This window comes from Tamandua tetradactyla, chromosome X, assembly GCF_023851605.1.
Source record: "Tamandua tetradactyla isolate mTamTet1 chromosome X, mTamTet1.pri, whole genome shotgun sequence".
Taxonomy (NCBI): Eukaryota; Metazoa; Chordata; class Mammalia; order Pilosa; family Myrmecophagidae; genus Tamandua; species Tamandua tetradactyla.
This window is the reverse complement of record NC_135353.1, coordinates 159734095-159760677: the sequence shown is the minus strand read 5'-3', so window position 1 is coordinate 159760677 and position 26583 is coordinate 159734095. Positions and strand designations below refer to the sequence as shown.

General features: G+C 43.0%; 1 protein-coding gene across 5 annotated transcripts in view; it reads right to left on the bottom strand.

The window, feature by feature from the left end:
* Nucleotides 1–1518: 1518 nt before the first annotated feature.
* Nucleotides 1519–26583, bottom strand: part of ASB11 (ankyrin repeat and SOCS box containing 11) — a 38755-nt gene continuing 13690 nt past the window's right edge. For 2 of the 5 annotated variants that reach the window (XM_077146748.1, XM_077146751.1), the window contains exons 2-7: nucleotides 22803–22882; nucleotides 11986–12093; nucleotides 9067–9217; nucleotides 5665–5799; nucleotides 4629–4820; nucleotides 1519–2085 (exon numbers count right to left, since the gene is read on the bottom strand). In XM_077146748.1, the coding sequence (XP_077002863.1) occupies nucleotides 1961–2085; nucleotides 4629–4820; nucleotides 5665–5799; nucleotides 9067–9217; nucleotides 11986–12093; nucleotides 22803–22882 (791 nt within the window). In that variant the 3' untranslated portion in view covers nucleotides 1519–1960. Of the gene's footprint in view, nucleotides 2086–4628; nucleotides 4821–5664; nucleotides 5800–9066; nucleotides 9218–11985; nucleotides 12094–13168; nucleotides 13247–22802; nucleotides 22883–26583 lie in introns of those variants that run through there. The other 3 variants (XM_077146749.1, XM_077146752.1, XM_077146753.1) reach the window with 3 other exon arrangements.

The window sequence follows — 26583 nt, the reverse complement described above, 5'->3', positions numbered from 1 at the left end:
ATCTCAGCAATGAGGCTTGCAACTGAAAAAAAGAATCATTCATCCAACATCATGCTTACTTGACATGGCAGTATTAGAAAGTTAGGGATGAGAATTATTTGGGGAGAAACAATTCCTTGATAATCAGAACCAAAATTGAGAGAATCGAATGCTATATATAACACTTAAAATAATTTAAGGAATTTTGGAAGAGTTGAGGAACTAGGAGTGGGGTAGGGTGGAGGGAAGGTCTCCTTTGTCCCTGTTATATGGCCAGGGCATTAACCCTTGATCTGCCATAAATGTCACATATAGCTTTTTCTTCCATTTTTGTTTGCCCTTTCATTTTACGGTATTTTTGGCAACATAATTTTTAATGTATTCTAAATTGTCAGTGTTGCCCTTAAAATTTTCTGCCTTTGATATTATACTTAGAAAGGCTTTGCCCACAGAGTGCATAAATATTCACGTGCATTCTCCTCTAGTATTTTCACATTTCTTAACATTTCAAAAACCTGAGATTTGGGTTTTTTTTTTTTTTTTTTTTTTGCATGGGCAGGCACTGGGAATCGAACCCGGGTCTCTGGCATGACAGGAGAGAACTCTGACTGCTGAGCCACCATGGCCCGGCCCTGAGATTTGTTTTTAAAATGTGACATAAGGTAAGACTTTAACCTTTTCCCCAAAATAGCTAACTAATTAAAATTAGTTTATGAGATAGTCTAGAATACCTGCTTCCTCTACCTACTTCAGGCCAGTAGCACGCCTTCTGGTTATGATAACCCAAAATTTCTCTAGACATCACCAAATATCCCTGGGGGTGGGGGTGGGGGTGGGGGGGAATTGTCTGCAGTTGAGAACCAAAGATCTAGAAAAATAGAAGAAAAAAAAATCACGTATGTAACTGATTTTAGGGTCACCTGAGAGAGGAAGAAGTTAATCATATATATATTTATTTCTATATGTGTGTGTTTCACTTAATTTTTTTCTTTTGAGAAGGTAACATGATTGAGTCACTGAATCACGACAGTAGCACTTTCAATAGTTAAAAGTCTGTCTAATTTCCATCTTTTAAACTTACAAAAAGAAAGAGGAGGAGAGAGAAAAGGAGACAGCAGCGGCTGTTCATATATGCTTTTTTGCTTGTTTTGGGCCCCTACCCACGGAAAATATACTGATCCAGCTTTGAGTCTGCCCTGCTGACTGGTATGCACGGGTAATATTTTCAAACACCCTGAGGTTCTCTTGGCATTGAAAAGAACCCAATGCTTGGGTGGCAACAGGCATCAGATGGCACCTGTAGGTTCAGGTAGATGGGACTCCTGGTGATGTACCATCCTAGAACTGCTTTCTTCCGAGAGCAGTGTTTAATAGCAGAAGTGATGAAAAATAGACCCTGAGATTTGTTTGGCATAATTTTTGCCAACATCTCTCTTAGCAACCATTTCAGTAACTGGAAACTTCCATTCACTGTGTTGTTTTTCATGTATTTGGCTTTTTGTTTTTAATATTGAAAAAAAAAAGGCAGGGGAATCAAAATGCTAGCAGAGATTTATTCCAAGAAGGAAGGAAAGAAAGAAGGGTGGAGGAGGGAAAAACTAAGTCAGGACCACTTCTTGGGCTATGTAACATTCATCGTCATCTCCCCCTGGATTTGCACATGTCTACACGGTATGCAGAAAACTGACACTTACGTACTTGAATATCATGAGCTATCGAAAAATGGCCTATTCTTCTCAGTCTACTTGACAGTTGGTTTTTTTAAAGTTTTTTAACAAGAGCTAAAGATGGAAATGTTGCCCATTGCCCCTTGGCTAATGAGAATATTAAACCAGCCAGTAGTTTTCACACCCCCAGTGTCTGGGACCGACCTGAATGGCTAAGCTGACATGAAGATGCCGAGAGTCCATGCCTGAGGAGACCTGGGCACCGCAGGCAGGAGCCCGTGTCTTTCCCAGGCTCTTCCAGTGGGCAGTAGGGCCTATCGGTACAGGAGGAATCTTTCCAGCGGCTCCGGCAGATGTAGTTCAAGGATGGCTTGATGGCATGCACGACCCAAGCGCTTACGGATACACAGGCGGCAGAGCTGGGCAAGGGAAGGCGGGCCTGTAGAGGGGATACAAATGGTTTAATCCCCATGGGGTGGGGGTGGGGATGCAGGGTGGAGACCAGAGAACCAAAAGGGACTGAAGACTTTCTAAAAGGACACGAGAAACTGGATCTGCATAGGAGATGACAGAGCAAGATGGCAGACATGAAATGCACACTCCCAGCTGCCCCTCTGGAGGGGGCATGTTTCTTTTAATTGATCCTTACATGGCAATTGGATTTGTGATGTTGACCAGAGGCCAGTGAGGAATGAAGCATGGGGTTTAAAAGTGTACATCCTGTTCATGGACTGGACGTGACGTGCTGGTGGAGGAGGACTCTCAGATGAAGTGCTGAGCCTGCAGGACCTCCAAGATGAAGCTGCTGAGCTGAGGGACGAGTGTGGAGAGGGTGTCTGCAGGAAGCCCAGCCTGTGTGGTCAGAGGTGGTGTCAGGAGATATGCCAGGGCCAGGCAGTCAGGCCTTGGGGTCCTCCTGGACCCTCCTGCTCTAGCTGCCTGGGAGGCGGTGCTGTCTGGGGCGCAACACACTCTAAGGGGCCCTCCATTCTTGCAAGGATCCCAGCTCAGTAGAGGCTCTAGAGAAAGGACCCAACTCGCCTAGACCCCATTAGACCCTGAACTTTAGTGGCTTTGAGTCCTCATGGGAGACAAGTTGATGAGAGTCCAAAATGTGGTTGCATGGGCTGAAAGAGCTTTTGGCTGGAATACTAGTTATTACAGGGGCACTTGGGATGGCCCACTGTCTCCTAACCTGACTGTTATCAATAAGAGCTCTATGTGATTTCTGGTCCATATAGAGTTTTCCTTCTCAAGAAAATCCTGTTGTAACTACATCATGCACCCCATGAGAAATGGTAGGCTGCATATGCAATTAGCTGGATAGCACTTGGATTGATGTTGCCAAGGAGTGCCCAGGTGACAGAAAACCTACCTGCATGACCAAACGATAGTGCTTGGTTAAAATCCTGGGATGGCAGAATGGAAAAATGTTTATACCTGTTTCACTACCTAAGCTCCTCTGGGAAACAGCAATGCGACAAATTATCCAGTTTGCCTGGAGTAGTTTGGACACCAGAGGAACTCTGATGTGCCTGGTGTTTGTCATTCTAGATCAAGCAGCTACATTTACAAAGGTTAAGGACCAAATAATTTGCTTATAAAAATGCAAATATTGGACCTGGAAGCACATTTGAAGGAAAAAAAAAACAGGAAGTGTGACAAACGCCTTAACTATATTTCCCACTAACAGTTGGAAAGTTCCTGTTATTTCCAAACTTGGAGTTGGTAGATAAGATCACAATCCTTCTGGTAGAAATTCAAATACAGGAACAATCATGAATGACCTGGACTACTGGAAATACTCTAGACTCAAAGTACCAGCCGCAGCAGCAGCCCCAACCCCACCCCCACCCCCAGGAGCCCACTGAAAATGCAGACTCTGGGCCCCACCCCAGACCCACTGAATCAGAAGCTGCATCTTGGCAAGATCCCCAGAGATGTGTACATACGTTAAAATTTAAGGAGCGCTAGTCGAGAGTCTAGTTCTAAAACTACGAAGCCAAGTATTCCACTTGGAAGGTATGAAGGCATGAGGCTGGTGTCACAAAATGGAATCCAGGAGTGAAATGAGACCCCTCCCCACTGGAAACTGCTGCAGAAGCTTCAGGACTGGGGCTCCACTCTTTTAAGAAGGTGCGCTCTGGGGTCAGACTGATGGAGACAGAAGCCTAGGAGCTGAGGGACCTCCCGCCAAGCTAACCTCTCTGTGCTCCTCTTTGCCCCTTTGTAGCCGGGATAGCGTCAGCTACCGTAAAGGACTGGTGGCTTTAAAGTTCTAAGAATTTGGTGAGATCTAGGTTTCAGATTTAGCTGAGTGCTTAGTGCTTGCAAAGCACAACAGTTCCCATTATCTCATAATGTTCTCTGGAGCACACAAATCCTCAATCTGGGTTCAGATGACGAGCTCCTACATGGTTCTCTTGATCAGGGGTGGGAAGCACTTAAGCAGCTTGCAGCTACACCCCCCCACCCCCACGCCCGGCACCCAGGAGGTGGAAATGGGAGAAGACCAGGCAAGGAGGAAGGCAGAGCCACCTACTCCCTGACCTGGGGAACAGGCAAACAGTGGCACTGTTTACAGGGGTTTCTGAAATACACACTCTCTGTCCCCCACCCTGGCCCCACTGCTGCTGACTCGAGTATCTCCAACTTGCCCCCAGACTGCGTCCAAATATCACGAAGCTGAGTGGGGTGGGGAGGGTTGCTCCTCCTGGCCTTCTGCCACGATAGACAGCGCGGCTCAAACTTTTTGTGGTGACATCAAGACTTGCTAATTATTTTCTTTATATGGAAAATACAAGGCAAACAGACTGGGTGCGTGGCCTTTGGTCGTGGGTAATTCTGTCCCAGGAGACCCGTCGGTGACGCTAGGACCTGCCACCTCCCCCAAAGCCACCCCCAATGCAAAAGGGGAAGGAAAAAAGAAAAAAAGGTGAAAGGCAGGTGGAGGGAGGGGGCCGGGAGGCAGCGCCCGCCTACCTTCCCGGAGCAGCAGCGCCTGCTCCACGCTGCTCTGGGGAGCCGCCAGGTCCAGCGCGCTCTTCCCCTGAGCGTTTGGGCTGCGCAGGCTGGCGCCGTAGTCCGCGAGCAGGTGCACGACCTCGGCGCTGGCCTGCCTCGCCGCCGCATGCAGGGGGGTGTCCAGCCACTGGCCGTGGTCCACACTGGCGCCTGAACAAAACGGGTGCCTCCATTTACCGCTGCTGCACAGACGCAGGCGAACGGCCGCGGGAGTTGGGTGCGAAGCCCGGATCGCAAATACTCCTCCGGAGGTGATACATCTTTTGGTAAACTAAGCCCAGAAGCCCGGGGCAGGTGCCTGCAAAAACCACTCGCCATGTTTTGGTGAGAAAAGTGAATTTAGCTAGTCATTTATTTAAAAGACTGGCCTTGCTTTCCCATGTGAACCGTGACAGGAGACAAAATATCCGAGAACCCTGTCACACAGAGTTATGTTCTTTGGCAAAAGATAAAGCTAAATGTATTTAATATTTATATTATGCAGGGCTCATTTTTTAAAAATGATTCCTGAGCTACTATAAAGGTAGTAAATTGTGGGGGATTAAAAAAAAAGCCAAAAACTTCTTGGAGATAAAAATTCGCAATTAAAAACTCTACTTTTCTGTCAGTGACTAAGCTTAGTGAATCTTCAATAGTTTCAAAATATTTTACTTTTCCCTGGACTCTCAGTTTCTGTATATGTCTTTGAGAATTAAAAAAAAAATCACTAAATAACTTAGCAGGACTGTTGTAAGATGGTCTGTGATGAATGCGCGTTGCATTTCACTAAGCAGCCATCTTGTGACTACCACAGAGAACCACATAGGGTAAATGGAGCCCAAAATCAAAGGAAGCAGAACTGAGAAATACAGATCCTCATTTCTCCAGAGAAGTTCGGTGTTTAGCATGCAAACACCAAATGCTCTCATAATATTTTACATCCTGACAAGAATGAAGCCCAGGAAGACCAACAAGGTTAACAGATTTGTCTTATGAAAAGATTTCTGGAAGTTACCTAATTCTAGAAGTTTCTTCACACAGTCTACCCTCTGGTAGGTGCAGGCCACATACAGGGGAGTTCCGAGCTGAGGCACTTCTTGGTCAATGTTAACGTTACTTGCCAGCAGAATCTCCATACACTCTCTGTGACCTGGTAGAACACAAGATAATCATACTCAAGTAAAGGAAACATTGAATATTCGCAAAATTGTACGGCCTTAGAAATAACCTAAATTTTTTTTCTTCTGTAGTAGAAAAAAATGTCTTTTTTAAATTCCTAGCTAGAACCCCCCAACATAAAACCAGTTTAAAAAGGAGGCTCTTCTCTCTCCAGCCAACACAACAAGCAAACTCATCACCCTCCCCCTGTCTACATGGGACATGACTCCCAGGGGTGTGGACTTTCCTGGCAACATGGGACAGAAATCCTAGAATGAGCTGAGACTCAGCATCAAGGGATTGAGAAAATCTTCTCAACTAAAAGGGGGAAGAGTGAAATGAGACAAAATAAAGTGTCAGTGACTGAGAGATTCCAAACAAGAGTCGAGAGGTTTTCCTGGAGGTTATTACTACGCATTAAATAGATATCACTTTGTTAGTCAAGATGTAAGGGAGAGGCTGGAGGGAACTGCCTGAAAATGTGGAGCTGTGTTCCAGTAGCCATGTTTCTTGAAGATGATTGTATAATGATACAGCTTTTGCCATGTGACTGTGTGATTGTGAAAATCGTATGTCTGATGCTTTTATCTACCTTATGGTCAGATGAGTAAAACATATGGATTAAAAATAAATAAATAATAAGGGGAACAAATATTAAAATTAATTTAGTTTGAAATGCTAGTGATCAATGAAAGCGAGGGGTAAGGGATATGGTATATATAATCTTTTTGTGTTTTCGTTTTATTTCTTTTTCTGTTGTCTTTTTATTTCTTTTTCTGAATTGATGCAAATGTTCTAAGAAATGATGCATATGCAACTAAGTGATGATTTTGTGAATTATTGATTATATATGTAGAATGGAATGATCACATGTTAATGTTTTAGTTCATTTGTTGTTAAATTTTTTTTAATTAATAAATAAATTAATTAAAAAAAAAAAGGAGGCTCTCCCTGCTTCCCCCATTCAAACTCAACTTTGCAATCCCTGAGCTACCTCCAGTAAAACTGAGGACGTCAAGGAGCACAGTTGAAATTCATTCTCTAGAATGAAGCCGCCAGTTTACAAAAGACCCAGAGGGCTAAAAGACTCACAGTCAAGCTGAAAAGCCAGAATTCAAATCCTGGGCACAGCCCTACTCGCTCTTCAGCACAACTCCCCCATCCTCTCCTCCACCCATGGGTGCGCGCCTTAGCGGGTGATGGGCACCACGCAATAAAACCTCCTTATTTTGGTTAACCTGGAAGACACCTGTGAGAAGTTAATAAAACCCTCAAGTATAGGATGTACTCTAAAACATGCTTCCAAATGCAGTGGCTAGCAAGAAACACACAAGCAAGCATTCTCCTTAGAGAGTTTACCCAAGGAAAAGAGGTGTAGATTGGCAGCTTATGAATGATTTGTTCAGGAACGAATGGAAGTCTTGAGCTGCTGAAGTACTGAACGCAGCTTGGAGAGAATTTGCTCTCTTTGAAGACTTAAATGTTTCCTTAAAAGATCTTATCTCTGGCTAACATAACCATCCGTTTCTTCATAGATAACATAAAGTCAGCTCATCCCAGACCTGCCTGCCTTAGCACAAATTCTGAATTAGGTACAAATAGGCATTAAAAGATTCAAATCAGGGTTCTGTGGATTCAAATGATTCGTTACCATAAGTCAATGTTATACCTGGATAATAGCATCAATATGTCCAGTATGTCAAAGTATTGACCAGACTGTGACCCAGCTTGTCTATAGAGGTTTAAAGCTGTAAGAATTCATAAATAATATCTAATTAGTAACTAAAATTGCCTGGCAAATAGAGGTTATCTAATAAATATCTTTGAATAATTCTTGTCTAATTTTATTATTTTTTTTTTGCAGAAGAAACTGAACTTAGTTTAAGTATTCTCAGGAAGTTTTTAAAAATGAATAAATACAGGTTCGATTCCCAGTGCTTGCCCATGTGAAAAAAAAAAGAATAAATAAAAGCCATTTGATTATCACTAATATAACAGTATCTTAAATAATAAACCTGATATTCATTCTTCCATTTTGTAGACATTAGTCCTTGACAATGCTTTTAGGATACAGAAAGTAATATGTAGAGAGGCATGAATTTATGGGTTAATAATAAGCATATATATGTTTTCTACGCACACAGATATCAAACGCTCCATATATAACCTGCCAAGCACTGCAGAATTAAGTAATTCAAACCATTCCCAACATTTATTCCTTTTTTTAAAGGTTCTGGTGGAAGTGGAAATAGCCAATGAAGTTTTACTTAAAAACAGTAGTAAAAATTTTAAAAAGACTTTATATATTTTCCAAAGTAGTCTCTTACTCTACAACTTGAAGTTCTTATTTGAAGTTTGGAAAATGAGCAAAAAAAAAAAATTAATTAATCAATGAATGTTTATTAAATATGTTGACGACATTGAGATTTGGGTCCTTTGTATCATTTAAATAATCCACTGCCAAGAAAAATGACCAGGTAACACATTTAATAACGTGGGGCAAATATTTCACTACTGCCTTTTGAAATAAAGACTTCTGTCACCAATTCCATCCCCAGCACTAAGGATCACTGTTCTAGGGTGTGCTAACTTCTCCGGTGCATTTCTGACCTCAGTATAAGAGGATGACTCCACCTCTGGGTATCACTGAAATGGTGCTCTTTGGGTGTGACCTTTGACAAATGACCTTGTTCTTTCAACAGCATCTTCTGGTTCGTGTCTGGTATGCATATGGTTTTTAAATCCCTTAAATCTATACCTCTTGCCCTCATTTCAAAAGTAACTGAGAATACAGGACTCTTGAGACGACGTCAAGATTTTGGAAAAAAGTTATGACTTTCCCCCCCAATAACTATGATCTTGAAGTCATTAGCTCACCTGGGGAGTAATACATGTTGTGGACAGTTATGCTTAATTTCCCATTAGAAATAGCATCAGCCTTGGCTTTCAGACACTCTCAGAATTTATTTTATGTTAGTGGTTGCTGTTTTAATGGCTATCTTCCTTGCGATGATACCCCAGAAATGGGACATCTGAGACAGGAAGATATTCCCAGCGTTTAAGAAGAGCTGTTTCACTCACCATGGTATTTCTGAAGATAACGGTAAATTGAAGTTACTGCTGTGGGATTTCTAAGCCCCATGTACTCTAATGTTGGGGGTAAACCAGGTGATCTGGCATGGCTACCACTAGATGACTGACTCATGCAGGCTGGAGTCGGCCCCCCATTGCCTTGTGCGCAGCGTGGTGGCTGCGTTACCTCTCTTTGCTGCCTCGTGGATGGGTGAAGCCAGGTGCGCCTCGACCTGGGCCTTGGCTCCAAACTCCAGCAGCACGTTGACACACGCGGCACTGCCACTGCAGCAGGCATTGAACAGGGGCGTGGCTCCATGCACTGTGACTCCGTTGACCTAATGATGGGGCAAAGGGAGACCCAGAGGATTTGCTGTTTTGTTCTTGCCACCTCCAAGGGTGTATTCCTGTGTCGCTGCCTGGGGAAAGTTCCCACTGTGATGGAGGGGCAAGAGAGTCCATGGCATTTACAATATTATGAATTTTAGGCACCTAGTGACCTGCTCTCTGCTGCAAATAACATCCCAAGTAAAAATGGGCCAAAGCTTTTCAGCTGTATCCGTGGGTATTGCAGCGCTTCTTAGGAGTAGCCTTGAATGGTGGTTAAAAACATGGCCTCTGGATGCATTAGCTCAAGTTTCTGCTACATGTAAAACACTTATAACAGTACCTGGGGTCCAGAAAGCACTCAAGAAACATTTACAATTGTTTCTACCTTCCATCACTATGGAGCTGACTCATTCCCTTTTGATCATTTACAAACATGGCAAGAACCAAAAATACTGGAAAAGCTGGCTAACTTAAGGTCCCATCTGTGCTGGTTAAAAAAAAAAAGTTCCTTGGCAATTCCTCACAGTTCTCCTTTCTTGCCACAAATCTCCTCTCTGCTCTCCTACAATCCATAGAAATTGCATTTGCCTGTGTGACTCCTAAAGAGATTATGATCAAGCCAAAGGCATGTTGAAAATAGCCATCAACATAGCAGAATAGATTTGTCTCCAGGTTCCAGGATAGTCCCCATTAAAGGTTAAAGGGTGGATGCTAAGGTGGCAGACAAGGACAGGGGCAAAGTGTGTCAACCCACACTCTAGGGATTCCTAATGTATTTCTGTTTTCATTGAAAAATATTTGGTGGAGTTGCTCTGATTTGTTTTTACTAACTACCATCCTCAGACCAGGAAATCTTTTGATTTCTCCTATGTTTCTATCTCAGTTCAGTTCTGCAAGCATTTATTAAGCACCTACTGAGTGCTATTTTTTTGGAAACATAGATGAGTAAATCAATTGCCTCTCCTTGAGTAGGATGGAATCTATTAGGGAAGACAAACACACAAAAAGATAATTTTGATATGTTGGAAAATGATTCTAATCACCAGGGGAGCAGCACTGAAGAGTGTGTAGACTTGAGAAATATTTAGGAAGTAAAATTAGCAGGATTTTGTGATTAAGTAGATGGGAAGAAGGAGGAAATGGGGTTACTTCCTGGTTAGGGGCGTGGCAGACCTGGAAGATGTTTCCCCAGCTCTCCCGGACTGGGAATCCAAGATTAGAAGCAGGTCTGGAAGAAAGAACATGATAAGCAGTTTGGGGTGCACTGAGTTTGAGATACACATGGGATGGCCAATTTTTAGGGACTTTCTAAGAGAAGTGACCAACTTCCTCTTATTCCTTCTCTCATTCTGATTTAAATGTTATATGGTATAATGTAATGTTTATTGGCCATTTTCTCATAAGATTGCCAATGACAGGGACCATGTCTTATTCTTTATCCCCCACAAAACCTCCCAGAGGTGCCCCCCACTACAATTTCTCTGTGACCTGCTATTGGTTAACTTTTCCTGACAAGTCTGCTTGTGACTCCAGACATCAGCTTTCAAGGAGATGATCCTCACAGTCTTGGCCTTATCAGTACCCATGAGTTGACTAAGTGTTCACCTAGAGAAGCACTACCTAAAGGAAATGCACCATCTTGAGAAAATTAGTTTGCTTAAGGAAGAAGACTTTAAAGTTTTTTGTTTGTATGTTTGTTTGTTTTGGGGTATACAGCCTGGGAATCGAACCCACATCTCCTACATGGAAGGTGAGCGTTTTACCACCGAACCACCCGTGCACTCTGGAAGAAGACTTTTATATTTGGTTTTAAGGGAAGAAATCCAATTTCCATCTAAAACGCAAAGAAAATTCTTCATTAAATGCTTAAAAACATTGCAGCTCATGAGACCGAGAATACAAGGACTGAGTTAAACAACCGAATTGGTAACAAAACAGAATTGGACAGCCTAAATACATGTGGCAATGAGCTTTTCAGAAATTTTGATTTTATATCCCTACTTCGATACTTGTATTATACAGAGCACTCAGTCACTCTTTGAAAAAAAAAGTTAGGGTATAATAAAAATACGATAAAGTTTAATTTTGTTGGTTTTAATACATAAATTCTTAAAAACTCATTTAGCTTGATAATTTAATTCAATAAAATCAGTTGTTGATTTAGGGTGTTGAATTAGAAGTAGTTTTGTTGTTGTTCTTTTAAACTTTTGTTCTTGTTGGTGTTTTACAGTAAATGTTCCAAGGTCAGTTTCCCAACTACTTTGGTTGAAGTTGATTTTTTTTTTTTTTTTTTTTTTTTTTTAGAGAGAGGGAGGAAGGGAAGGAAAGACAGAGAGAAGGAAGGAAGGATGGAAGGAAGGAAAGGAGGAAGAAAGGGAAACATCTTTTAAACATTTTCTTGTTTTTATTATATTTTGTTTGTTTGTTTGTTTTTTACATGGGCTGGGGCCGGGAATCGAACCGGGGTCCTCCGGCATGGCAGGCAAGCACTCTTGCCCGCTGAGCCACCGCGGCCCGCCCTGATTTTTTTTTTTAAGTCAGCATCACGAATGTGAAAGAGTCTGTGAATGATCTCAGCTGAATGTTCATACATCTAGGCTGCAGGGTGGGGAGTAGTCAACAGTGTCTTCCCAACCTAAAAGGTGGAATGGGGATCCCTGGATGGGCCCAGACCTGTCTGCACTCTCAGTGGAGAAGCAGTCCAGAAGGTCCAGTCCCTTTAGGTATATGCAGTTGCACCTCGCATTCAGAGGGTGGGGATGGGGCCATTACTTACGTGGGCGCCATTTTCCAGTAAGGCTTTAGCACAGGCCACGTGCCCTCCAAGGCATGCCTCATGGAGAGAAGAGACCCGATTAATTGTCACGAGGTTCACATTGACACCCTATAATTTGGAGAAAAACAGGTTAAATGCTACATTGGCGATGGCAGTGGAAGCAGCTATGTGGCCACATTTTCGATGTGCTCAAGGCCTGTTGGTGTTTATCAACCCCATAAAGAGAAGAGTGGCCATGACTTGGAGGAGTCTACATAGGGTGTGGGAGCCTTGAATTCATTTATTCAACACATCCTCATTCAGCACTCTGGGCCAGGCCCTGAGCTGGGAAGTGGGTCTATGATGGTGTTATAACATGGGTCTCTCCCCTCCAAGAGCCCCATGCACAGTCAGACGTGAAAACAAACAGCAAGGACACTGTTACGATGGAAGCATGCTCCAATTTCATTTAGGAGCGTGGGGAAAGGGTATCCTTGAATCTGCCTGGGCGTTTAAGAGAAAGCTTCACAAGTGAGGTGGCATTACACATAGGCTTGAAGGATAAAAAGTTTCAAGCTAGACAGGCAAAGAAAGAGGACTCCTTTTGGAGGGAACAGAATACGCAAACACAGGAAGCAACACGGAGTGTGGTGGAGCCCCAGGTGGCCAGTTGGTTATTTCTGGAGCAGAAAGAACCCACAGGTGTTGGAGGCAGTGGAAGAAAGTGGAAGTGGGAGACAGAGAGAGATGAAGGAGGGCAATGAGCAGGAGTCAGATCATGAAAGGCCTTGATTTCCAAACAGGGAGTGCAGGTCTCGTAGGGAATGAGGCACCTTTGAAGCCTGCGAGGCTGTGGAGGGCCTGGGGTATATGAGATGTTTTAGTAAAAACACACAGGTAGCAGCACAGAGAGTGGACTTGAGGGGCAGGGATGTGACATTGCTGTAAGAGTCCAGGCACAGGCTGAAATGGGCCTGAACAGCAGTAGGTCTGAGGAGCAGGTGGTGGATTGAGAGAAGCTCAGGAGGTAGACTTGGCTTTGAAAGAGAAGATGACCCCCAGACTTAAAGCTAGAGCGTCAAGGAGACAGCACTCCCAGGAGCCATAAGCCATAGCAGCCCCTGCCACAACTCCACTGCATGGGGAGGGCTCTGCAGTGCCAGGGGCTAGGGCTGGGGGATTCCACTAACCCTCATGTCCTTACCCGGGTACGAGTGTCTCTGCCCAGTCCTGGTTCCCTCCCTGCCCACACACTGCCGCACTCCCTCTTCCTCATCTTGGAGTCCACATGGCACTGACTCAAGGTCAGTCAAGCTGTTGGTCAACTCTGACTTCAGACCTTGATATTAATAAACTTGGCTCTTACCAACTCCCCAAATGATTGTAACTTTATATCTGCTGAAGGACTCGGGTCCCTGCCTTATCCTCCTTAGGGAAGTCTTGCTTTTTGATTCTCTGCCTGGTCAACACCCTACTGAAAGCTTTCAGAAACTAGGGTCATGACCATGCGCCCCGGGCTCCAACCTAAGCACCTGCCATTTCCTGCCAGATCTGCTGGGTGCTGCGTCCAGCTGCTGGGACTTCCCACAATGGTCTGCCCCCTCCTCCGAGGGCCACTCTGGGCCGCCTTGGTCCTGCCCATTTTCATGTCCTGAATATGACATCATGACTCTAGGGCTGTGCTACAGATTTCAAAGTGGGTCTTTGATGCCAGTTAGAAAAGTATTTTTCTTTCCCTTTTCCCATATATGATTCCCTTGTACAAAAATAAGGGAGAAAACAAGCTAGTCCACAAGGGGACAGCAATGTGCCAGAGAAAAAACTGACAAAGTGCAAATTCTCAGTGTCCCTGGAATTGGAGAAAAGTAACACAAGACAGGCAAGCCAGGTCACCTAGAGGTGACTCACCTTCAAAGGTGCAGGAGGAAACAGAGAAGCAGAAAGTGCAAATGAGTCCCTGGCCAGCAGGGGAGTCAGGAGCTCCTGGTGTAGTGTTTTAGGGTTTAGTGTTTTGCTCATCAGCACACCCCACTAGCCACTTGTGAAATAAAGTAAAAGAATGAAGGAGGGTGATGCCATTTTGGCCAATGTAGGGGTAAGGAAGTGGGGATGTAGCAAGAAAAAGGTGAACTTTTTAACGAAGAATGCTCTGTTCACATTTAATCACACCACAGAAAGGAACACTCTTGTGATCTCGAGTTAAAAATAAACCAGCCCTGGGCGGGGCGGGGTCGGGGGGAGGTGGGGGATGGAGTTAATGCCTAATGGGTGCTGGGTTTCTGTTTGGGGTGATGGGAAAGTTCTAGTAATGGATGGTAGAGAGGACAGCACAACACGACGAGGGTGACACCCCACTCAACAGTGTACTTGGGAAAGTTCATGCTGTATATATGTTTCCACAATTAGACAGGGAGAGATTGATTGATTGATTGAATTGATTAAAGAGTCAATAACAACAAACAGCATAGCAGTTCATGATCCTGGACTGGATCTAATAATGGAGGAGAAAAAGCCCAAAAGAACATTATCGGGACATATGAAACAATGAGAGCGTAGATGGTAAGCCTTATACCAATGTTAAATTTATTGAATTTGACACCGGCACGTAAGGTGGCTATGTCAGTGAATACACCCTTGTTCTGAGAAAACGTACATGGCAGCGTTAAGAGTTCAAGGAGCATGATGTATACATCCCCCTCTCAAATGTTTAGAAAATAAATAAACAGAGAGTAAGATAGATGGATAGAATGATGAGGCAAATGCAACAAAACATTCAAGGTTGGTGGCTCTGGTAGGAGGTAGGTTGGAGCTCTCTGCATGAGGTTTGCATCAACTTTGCAACTGTCCTATAAACTTGCAATTTTTTCAAAATAAAAGGTTAGAAAAGAAATAGATGAGTGCCAAATGCAATATGGTATCCTAAACTGGATCTTGGAACAGAAAAAGAATATTAGCGGAAACTGGTGAAATGCCAATAGCCTGAAGATTAGTTAATGGAATTGTGCCATGTGAATTTCTTGCTTTCCATTATGTGCCGCAGTGATGTAAGATGTTACTGTTAGGGGGAGCTGGGTGAAGGGCATACGGGAACTCTCTGGACTCTTGATAAATTTTCTTTAAAGTTATTCCAAAATCAATACTTATTAAGAAACACCAATAACAGTATTGAGATACTGAGAGAGAGGAGGTAGATGCAAGAATATTTAACGTGCTTAAAAAAGTAAATAAACTGGCACTGAAATCAAACTCAAAGCCCATTTGGTCACTGCTAGCAGTTCTGGTTTCCTTTTGCTTCCATTTGGTCACTGCTAGCAGTTCTGGTTTCCTTTTGCTTCTGCTTCCTTAAGAGAAAGCACAATTCATAAAGGAGGAAGAGAAAGAGGCACAAAAAGAGCAATATGTCCAGCTTTTAAAATTTAATATGGTAAGTGAGCCAGGCTAGGTGGTATTAGAATGTGGAAAAAAGATCGAATGAATCACCTCCTCTGTACACATGCAGACTCTTAAAAAGAACAGCAGATGGAGTGTGTACCCTCTTTCATTCATTCACAAGGACTTACTAGGCCTCTACTCATTATTCAAGGTAATGGGGTACAGTCCGGAACAGAAACAGTTCAAGTGGCCTGAATACCTAGGACTTGAATCAATGTCTAAGGACTAAGAGCCACCCATGTGGCACCCTATTTTACTGTTGCTCTTGAAGCAGTGGCCATGGAGGCAGGCAGCATGTGGGTGGGCCCGCGAGCCCCCCTTCCCGGTGGGGTCCCCTCCCTTTGAGTGGGGGCCGGACTGAGTGAATTGCTTTTCTTGTTTAAGTTTTTATGTTGAATGACTTTCAAACATACAGGACAGTTACACAAATAATACAGACCGCATAGGAGAACTCCACCACAGCCTGCCACCCCATACCCAGATCCATCAACTTTAATATTTTGTCACATTTGCTCGCCCTTCCTTCCTTCCTCCCTCCTTCCCTCCCCTCCCTTCCCCTCCCCCTCCCTCCCTGCCACCAATTTATCTATCCAACTGCCTATCCGTTTAGCGATCCATTTTCTGAACACTTGAGTAAAATTGTAGGCATCAGGCTCCTTGAACACTTAATACTGCCATGTACATTTCCTAAGAACAAGGGTATTCACATATGTATCCACCTTAAGTGCAGTTATCAAGTTCAGGAAATTTGACATTGATATAAAGCTTATAGTCTACATTCCGATTTCTTCCTATGTCCCAATAATGTCCCTTTGAGCTTTTTCTCCTCCCTTGCTAGATTCCATCCAGGATCATGCATTGTCATTGTCTCTTCAGTTGTTCTTTCTTTAAAAAAAAAAAATTGTCAGAACATATATACCACATAAACCTTCCCATCTCAACCATTCCCACGCACACCGTTCGATGGGATGAATCACATTTGCAATATTGCAGCACCCTCACCACCTTCCATTACTACAAAGTGCCCCGTCTCCCCAAGCAGAAGCCCTATTCCCTTTATGCATTAACTGCTCGCTCGCCTTGCCCCCTACCCCTGGCAACCGTACTCTGACTTCTGGCTCTACAAGCTTGCATATCATCCAATATGTTTTTTGTAGTTAGCAAGGGCTTAAATTTAACATCCCAAATCTATCTGCATCTCATTTGCTTTGATACCAACTTCGCTTCAATAGCATACACAAACTATGTTCCTATATGCCTCCAGCCCCTCATCTTTATGTAGCTCTTTTCACAAATTGCATGCTTATATGTTGTGAGTCCAAAACCACTGGTTTCTCATTACATTTTATGCACCTGCCTTTTAGATGATGTAGGAAGTAAAAAGTGGACTTACAAACCAAATAGGCAATAGTCCTGGCATTTATATTTACCCATGTCATTACCCTCCCTGGAGATCTTTTTTTCTTCCTGTGGCTTCAATCGACTGTCTATTGTCCTTTCCTTTCTACTTGCAGGTCTCTCTTCTCTTGTTCGGCAAGTCTAGTGGCAATGGGCTCTGTCAACTCTGTTTGGTTCCTTTCATAATTTCCATCTCTTTATTGATATTCTCTCTGTGTTCATCTACCATTTTCCTGATTTCCTTTTGTTCTTTGTCATATTTTCCTTTAGCTCCTTGAGCATATTTGGGGCCATTTCTTTAAAGCCTCTTTCTGATATATTCCAGGTTTGGTCCTCTTGTTTGATGGTTTCTAATGCTTTAATTTTCGCCTTTGCTGGGTCACTCCTTCCTGTTTCTTTATATATTTTGCAACTTTTTGTTGAAACCTGGGCTTCAAAAATAACATTTTAAAATGTTATTCTGGAATTTAGACTTTGAGGCATCTGGTCCTTAAGCTTGTATCCAGCTAGTGTTATGACAGAGCTTTTTTTGACTGTCAAGAGCTAACAAAAAGAAGGAGGGGGAGGAAGGGGGCCTGGGGGAGCAGGAAAAGAAAACTCATTCCCTAGTCTTTGCAGACTGACCTGAACAAGGCCTCTCCTTCAGGGCTTACCCATACAAGGAGGGCCGAGCATAGTCCCCGGCCTGGCGTATGGCCCTTCTTGATCCTTTCTGTGCACATCTGGTCTTGGGCCTGTGTGTGCAGCCCTAGGAATTCTCTGTTTTCAGGGTTCTGAATGTCCCCTCTTCCCCAGGCAAAAGTTTCTTAACAGTCCAGGCCCTGCACTCTCTGTCCTGGAGCCAGCAATCCCCAGCCCAGGGCAGCACGACCTGACTGCAATCCCACAGCCTTCCGCAGGAGGGCGCACTGAGCTGCCTTCTACATGCAGGGCAAGTTCAGGGATGAGGCCCTCAGGCCAAGATGAGACAGAGTGGGCCGCACATACCTGCTCCCGGGATGTCCACGGGACTTACTCTGCTCCCTCTGGAACTGGGACCAGGGATCTATGCTGGGAGCGTGGGCTGAGGCAGAGCCAGGGTGGGGTGGAGTGGGGGGAGTGGGGGCCCAGCCAGGGGACCGAGAGATCCCACGACTTTTAAGTAGCCTTTTTCTTGATTTGGCACTTGTCTGTCACTGCAGTCCTATAAATGTTAACTGAAGCTTTGAGAAAGGTGTTTCTGTCAGCCCTTGCTAGTTGCTCAAAGTTCCTGTGGGGGGACGGAGCCCTGAGGTGTCTCATTCTGCCATGTTGATCAGAGTGGGTACAATTGTTGTAATGCAATTTTTTTTCTTTTTCTTTTTTTTTCCATGGGCAGGCACTGGGAAATGAACCTGGGTCTCCAACATGGCAGGTGAGAACTCTGCCACTGAGCCACCGTGGCCTGCCCTGTAATGCAATTTTATTGAGATATATTCACATACCATACAATCACCCAAAGTGTACAATCAGCGGTTCACAGTATCATCATGTAGTTGTGTATTCATCATCACCATCGATTTTTTAACATTTCCATTAATCCAAAAACAGCAAAAATAAGAATAAGAATAAAAAGAACACCCAGAACATCCCATACCCTCTTTCCCCCCTATTACTTATTTATTTTTGTCTTTATTTTCTTACTCATCTGCCTTGATTCGTTTTTTTTAAAAGCTTATTTATTGCGAAACATATACAAAAAAGCAATACATTTCAAAGTACATTTTAACAAATAGTTATAGAACAGATTTCAGAACTTGGTATGGGTTACAGTTCCACAATTTCAGGTTTTTCCTTCTAGCTGCTCTAAGACACTGGAGGCTAAAACAAATATTAATCTGATGATTCAATAGTCATATTCATTTGTTAAATCTTAACTTCTCTCTTGTAGCTCCTCCTTCTCCTTTGATCCTTCTCCCAATTTTCAGGGTTATTTGGGTTATGCCCATTATATCTTTTTTCATATTGAAAAGGGGTCTCGACAATATAGAGTGGGGGATGCAACTGGTTGATGTTCTTAGAAAGGTTGGCCCCTCTGGGTTTCAGGACTTATCTGGCCTAGGAACCCACCTGGAGGTTGTAGGTTTCTGAAAAGTAAACTTAGTGTCTACTTTTGTAGGATCTCAGATAGAGCCATCAGTATTCTTTAGGTTTAACAGGGATGTTGATTGGAGATTGGCAAACCCATGGCAATTAGCGACTTCTAGCTGAAGCTTGCATCAAAGTAGCCTCCAGAATAGCCTCTTCACTCTATTTGGACTCCTCAGCCACTGATACGTTATTTTGTTAACATTTCTTTCCCCCTTTTGGTCAGGAAGGCATTGTCCATTCCGTGGTGCCAGAGCCAGGCTTATCCCTGGGAGTCATGTCCCACATTGCCAGTGAGACTCACACCCCTAGACGTCATGTCCCATTAGCAAAGGGGAAGGGTACTGATTTTACTTGCAGAGTTGGGCTTACAGAGAGAGAGGCCACACCTGAGCAACAAAAGAAGTTCTCTGGAAGTAGCTGTTATGCATAATTATAGGTAGGCTTAGCTTCTCTGCTACAGAAATAAGTTTCATAAGAGCAAACCTCAAGCTTGAGGGCTTGGCCTATTAACTTGGGAGTCCCTAGGGTTTGGGAGAGTAGCAGGGGCTTCCCAGGTGGGAAAGTTTAACAGTTTCATACTTTTTCTCCAGTCCCTCAAGGGATTTTGCCAATACTTTAAAATTATCTGCCCAACGTACTCTGGGATGTATCTGGGTCTTACATTAAGCTATACGGAATGACAAGCCCTCATTTCCATCCTGGGCTCCATGTGTTTGGTTTGTTTAAATGATCTATCTAGATAGGTTGAGTTAGATTATGTGCTTCAGGAAATTTAGGTTTTGGACAAGATAAAACTCTCCTCTTTAGTCTCATACAGTAGGTGAAGTTCTAAAATACAGACGCTGTCATCCTTTATCCTGGATTCTGATTTACCTCAGCCCCAACTAGATCGGCTTCGTTCTTATCTCTAATTAAAGGCTGACCTCTTTTTCACTTTCTTTTTAACAGTTGCTGTACATAGCAATGCTGACTTTCAGAGCTGCAGGACTCCAACTCTGAGTCTTAGGTGTCGCACAGGTACCCAAAATTCCAAGGAAATTCCAGGTTACATACAGCACAGATCTCAGAATCTAGAAATAACACTTCAAGCTCTGGAATAAATGCTACTGCTATAAGAGTTTACAATCTAGGCCCCAATTTTCTTATAAGTATTCCCTAAAAGAGACCATACAATATTTGTCCTTTTGTTTCTGGCTTGTTTTACACAATATAATGTTCTCACGATTCATTCACCTTGTTGCATGCCTCATGACTTTGTTCCTTTCTGTAGTCACACAATAATCTATTATATGTATACGCCACAGTTCACCTTTCTGCTTCTCAGTCATTGTACCCTTTGGCCACCTCCACCCAATGGGCATCATGTATAATGTTCCAAACAAACAATCTATACCTCACAGTATCCTCACTTGGTTATACAATCATCATCACTCTCAATTTTAGACAATTTTCATTGCTCCAAAGAGAAAAACAACAGACAAACACATGCTCACTCAAGAGAAAATCCAAAAATTCCCTTAATTCTTGTCCCTCCCCCACCCCAAGTATTTACCCCTGGTATTGCTGTGGTGATGTTTTCCTGTTAAATATAGGTCATAGCATGCAATATTAGCTTTCTCCCTATACCCCTCTATGATTGACTCTTTGTACAGATTCATACCTTTGAAGTGGTTCATGCAAGAACTTGTTTATATTGGTAGTGTTAATCAGGGGGATACATTGGCTCTATACAACCCCTTCCAATCAGGTTTACCTTCAATATGGCAGCATATCTGATAGACCCACTAATGAACTACCATCACCTCTATCCGTTCCCACACATCTAAGTCCAACCTCATTAGGTAACTGTTCACCTATCTCTAACTTCTCTGTATCTTTAGGTCCCATTATAGTCTACATTCTAAGACTCTGAGTTTACCTTTACCATGGCCATAAAAGTGGAATCAAACAGTATCTATCCATTTGTGTCTGGCTAACTTCACCCAGCGTTATGTCCTCAAGGTTCATCCATCCTGTCATGTGCTTCAGGACGTCATTTTGTCTTACTGCTGCATAATACGCCATCGTATGTGTGGACCACATTTTGCTGATCTACTCATCTATTGATGGGCATTTGAATTGTTTTCATCTTTTGGCAATTGTGAATAATGCCTCTATGAACATCAGGGTGCAAATATCTGTTGGTGCCACTGCTTTGAGCTCTGCTGGGCACAAACTGAGTAGTAGAATTGCCGGGTTGTACGGCAACTTGATATTTAGTTTTCTGAGGAACCACCAAACTGTCTCCACAGCAGCTGCACCATTATACATTCCCACTAGCAGTGCATAAGTGTCCCAATTTCTGCACATCCTCTCCAACATTTATTGTTTCCTGTTCGTTTAATAGCAGCCATTCTTATACGTGTGAGGTGACATCTCATTGTGATTTTGATTTGCATTTCCCTTATAGCTAATGAAGATGAGCATCTCTTCATGTGTTTTTTAGTCATATGTATTTGCTGTTTGGAAAAATGTCTATTCATATCTTTAGCCCACTTTATGATTGAGTTGTTTGTTCTTTTGTTGTTGAGTTGTATGATTTCTTTTTATATACTGGATATTAAACCCTTATCCAATATGTGGTTTCCAAATATTTTCTCTCATTGAGTTGGCTGCCTCATCTCTTTTTGAGAAAGTCCTTTGAGGCACAGGAGCATTTGATTTTGAGGAGTTCTCATTTATCTATTTTATCTATTTTATCTATTTTTTCTTTCATTGCCTGTGCTTTGGGTATAAGGTGTAAGAAGATACTTTCTATTACTAGGTCTTGAAGATGTTTCCCTATATTTTCTTCTAGGAGTTTTATGGTACTGGCTCTTATATTTAGGTCTTTGATCCACTTTGAGTTCATTTTTGTACAGGGTGTAAGGTAAGGGTCCTCTTTCATTCTTTTGGCTATTGATAGCCAGTTCTTGCAGGCCTATTTATTGAAAAGACTATTCTGTCCCAGTTCAGTGGATTTGGGGGCCTTGTTGAAGATCAACTGACCATAGTCTTGGTGGTCTATTTCTGCACTCTCAATTTGATTCTATTGATAAATATGTCTATCTCTGTGCCAGTACCATGCTGTTTTGACAACTATAGCTTCATAATAAGCTTTAAATCAGGAAGTGTTAGTCCTCCCACTTCATTTTTCCTTTTTAGAATATTTTTGGGACTCACTTTTAACTAATAGCATATGGCAGACTGATGGAATGCCACTGAAGATTATAAAAAGACTGGATTTCCTTCTTAGGCATTCTCTTGTGCTCTCTCTGGGGAAAGCTAGCTGCCATCTTCTGAGGCAGTTCTGTGGAGAGGCCCGTGTGGCAAAGAAACAAGTCCTGCCACCAGTTGCACGAGTATGCTGGAAGCAGACCTTCTTCCTTGGTTGCTCGCCGTCAACCGGGATTGTAGCCTGAGCCCAGAGCCACGCAGCTCAGCTGCTCCCTGGCCCATATTAACTACAAGATAATAAACCTTTCTTGTTTTCAGCCGTTATGTTTTTGAGGTCATTTGTTACACAGCAACAAATGACTAATGACACTTCAGGGCTGCTGTCACTAATGCATACTGGGAAAGTATCATTGCCATGTAAATCTGAGGGCATCCACCTTCACCCCTTACAGGAAAAGACTTCCTAGGAGGTAAAGGGAGATGCAGAAGGGGAAGGGAGGGAACTAGATGAAACCAAGCCAGCTCCCCAGGGAAGGAGAATCAGGAAGAATCAATGGTGAGGTGAGAGAGGAGGTAGGAGCCTAGAATGGCAGTGCTTTGAACCAGATGGCGCAAGCGGGACCTGGGCTACCAAGCCAATGATAACAAAGAATGATGCCAGATTAGAATATGTGCACAGAGGATGACATCTTTAGTTTACTTACTTGTGCAATTAAAGTTTTAAGGGCCAGCAAGCGTCCCTGGGCTGCAGCTTCGTGAAGTGGGGATCGATCAGCCCAGCAATCTGAAACACAAATCAAGATCAGAATCAAGACCTGAAGACTCCTTCCTGCAGCTTGTCCACGCTGCCCACCCATTGGGAGAGCAGATTTGGAGGAGGAGGAGGAGAGCATGTGCCAGGCATCAGGATGGCTCGTCAACCACTTCAGGGTAAGGAGCTACTGGGTGTAGAGCTGATTTGTTTAGGGGTTTGGGGTAAAGGGTACAGTTGCTCTCTCTGGCTTTTCAGAGGCAGGTTCTTTTTTATTGTTAAATATTACATATATACAAAGAAAAGAAAAAAAAGAAATGATTTTCCAAGTACACTTCAATAAGTAGATACAAAACAGATTTCAGAGCTTGTTATGGGTTACCATTCCATTATTTCAGATTTTTCCTTCTAGCTGCTCCAAAACCCTGGAGGCTAGAAGAAATATATTTTTTTCTTTTTTGCGAAAATATAACATATAAGCAAAAAAAATAATGGATTTCAAAGTATATCACAACCATTAGTTGTAGAACACATTTCAGAGTTTGGTACGGGTTACAATTCTACAATTTTAGGTTTTTATTTCTAGCTGCTCTAAGGTACTGGAGACTAAAAGAAAAATCAATATAATGGTTTAGCAATCACACTCATTTGTTAAAACCTACCTTCTCTGGATAGCTCCACCATCATCTTTGACCTTTCTCCCATTCTTTAAGGGTATTTGGGCTATGCCCAATCTAACATTTTCAAATTGGAAGGGGCTGTCGATAATATGGGATAGGGGGATAGAACTAGTTGATGCTCTGGAGAAGCTGGCCTCTCTGCATTTCAGGACTTATCTGGTCCAGGGACCCATCTGGAGGTTGTAGGTTTCTGGAATGTTACCCTAGTGCATGGAACCTTTGTAGAATTTTATATAATGCCCTAGGTGTTCCTTAGGATTGGCTGGATTTTGGTAGGGGGTTGGCAAGTTATAGTAAGGAAGCAGTGTCTAACTGAAGCTTGTGTAAGAGCAACCTCCAGAGTAGCCTCTCAACTCTATTTGAATTCTCTCAGCCACTGATACCTCATTTGTTACATTTCTTCTCCCCCTTTTGGTCAGGATGGAATTGTTGATCCCACGGTGCCAGGGCCAGGCTCATCCCTGTGGGTTGTCTCCCATGCTACCAGGGAGACTTTTGCCCCTGGACATCATGTCCCAAGTATTGGGGAGGGCAATTATTTCACTTGCAGAGTTGGGCTTAGGGAGAAAGAGGCCACATCTGAGCAACAACAGAAGTCCTCTGGAGGTGACTCTTAGGTATACCTACAGGTAGGCTAAGCTTCTCTGCTACATTCATAAGCTTCACAATAGCAAGCCCCAAGATCAAGGGCTTGGCCTATTCATTTGGGTGTCCCTAATGTTTGATACAGTGTCAGGGTTTTCCTGGTGGTAAAATTTAATAGATCCATATTTTTTCTCTTAGGGGCAGTTTTAACAAGCAATAGACTTAGTTCAAATAACTGGTACCCACTTCTTGAATACAATACTACTAAATAGGGCAAAATGGAGGACAAAGCTGTCAGTGAGTTTCTCCACTTTCATCCTTCCCCTGCTTTCCACCCCAAAGACACAGCAACCTGTAGCACACTAAAGAGACTCTAAGGGATCCAGTAAAAGCATTTTGGTTTTGTTCTAATATCCCTAGGTAATTGTTTCTGTTTCATTTTGGTAATGAACATATCAATTATCATAAGGCAGTATGACGTTTTTCAGATGATATGATCTTCTAAAAGTATTTCCCTAAACAGCTCTGTTGCATGCAGTTTTCGTGTGATGGATAAACAAGGGGCCAGTTGAGCCAGACTGCCTGAGTTCAAGTCCTGCCTCTACCACTTTCTCTGCCAAAATGGGCAAATTATTAAAATGTTTTTTTTAATTTAGAAATTTATTGTTTAATCCACAAGCTTTATATAGCTTTAGTTAAAAAAAAAAACCAAAAAACAAAACCAACAAAAAAACAAAAACAATGAAAACAAACACTATTTCAAAGTCTAGGCCCTTCCAGCCTTCCAAATACAAGAGCTCTGAAAGTCGTGTGTATCAAATGGAAGTACAAGACAAAATTTTGAATGGAGCCATGACGTTTCATAAAACAAAATTTTATATAACTGAAGGATCCTTCCTGGGACTAGATAATTGCCTTTACAAAAGAAAAGGAGGAAAAAAAAACCAAAACACCAAAACCAGAATAGAATGAAATTCCAGTGTTCCAAATCAACTTGTTACACATCAATATAAACCCACAGTGTCCTGGCAAACAACATGCTTTCATTTTCTGTCTTACCCCTAGAGTTCAAATCTTGATTCATTTCAGCAGAGACTCCATAGGCAACAGGAAAGATTGTGGCATTAAAATAGTCATTTATACTTTTGTGGCAGTTCAAACAATGGTCTTATTTCTGGGCAAGCTTACAAACCATACTGGGTCGGAAGCATCATAACTTAAATGGGTGCTAAGACTCAAATGAGAGGAAAAAAAAAACCAACGCTGGGAATAGCCAGAGGCATTAAAGGAACCATAAGAATGCCAATCATATCTAAACCCCCTTTTTAAAAAGAGGATTTTTTTTTTTTTGGCTTAGAATATTTCACTCTAAATGAATTTATGTGAGCTGTCAATGAGAGAATTTCACTAATACACTGTGGACACCTTTTGCAATGTAAATCCATGCCCCTTTTTACATGGTGAACTTCAACCTAGCAATTATTACAACAAATGTTATAGTCTAAAGCTCAAACACATTTTAGCAATTTTGAAATTGAATTGCGTACAAATCAAATAAAATTTACATCATAACAAACATTTCCACCTAAGACTGTGGGGACACTTGAGCCTTCCGCATTGATCTCAGGGCCTTTTCACGCAGGTGCTTTTCTAAGTCATCAAGGTTATCTTCAGCTTCACTTTCAGTCTCCTTTTTAGGTTCTGGCTCTGCCTCTGGTTCTTCCTGTGCTGATGTAGTTGCGGGAGCAGCGATGGCTGCAGGGATTACGAAAGCTGCAGCAGCTGCAGCCACAGCCTTTTCCTTCTTGTGTTTTTTTGTGCTTCTTGTGCTTCTTCTCCTTTTTGTGTTTCTTGTCCTTCTTTTTCTTACCACCTCCTTCCTGGTCTGAATTCCTTGCTGGAGATGGGCTTGGTGTTGGGCTCTTAACCTTTTTGACTGGTACCGCTGGTGACCAGTTTGTAGAGGGTGACTGAGACTGAACAGGGGATGGAGGTGCTTGGGGTTTTTTAGCTGCTGGCTCAGGAGATCCTGAGACAGAGCGAGAGGATGAGACCCTCCATACAGACTGAGGACTTGGTGAGGCAGCCTTTTTTATCTTTTTGGGTTCCGGAGTTCTGGAGACTCTCCTAATGGGCCTAGTACTTGGAGATGGGGACTGCCTTCTTTGGGGTGATGATGATGCTCCTCTTCGAATGGGGGGAGGGCTTGAGGTGGTCTGAGGAGCTCGAGGCTGTGGTGAGGGCGAATGCCGTTTGTTTGGTTGTGGAGATCGGGCCTCCCGGGTGGATCGGCTTGGGGAAGACCCCTTCCTATGTTTTGATGATAAGGATGGTGAATGTCTCTTGGTGACGGGGGAGCTTCTTTGTTTGGAAGGTGGAGAATGGGAGACCCTACGCTTTGGCGGTGGAGATGGTGATGCCCTTCTTTTAGGAGGGGGAGGGGGAGAAGCTGTTCTTCTCTTTGGAGGT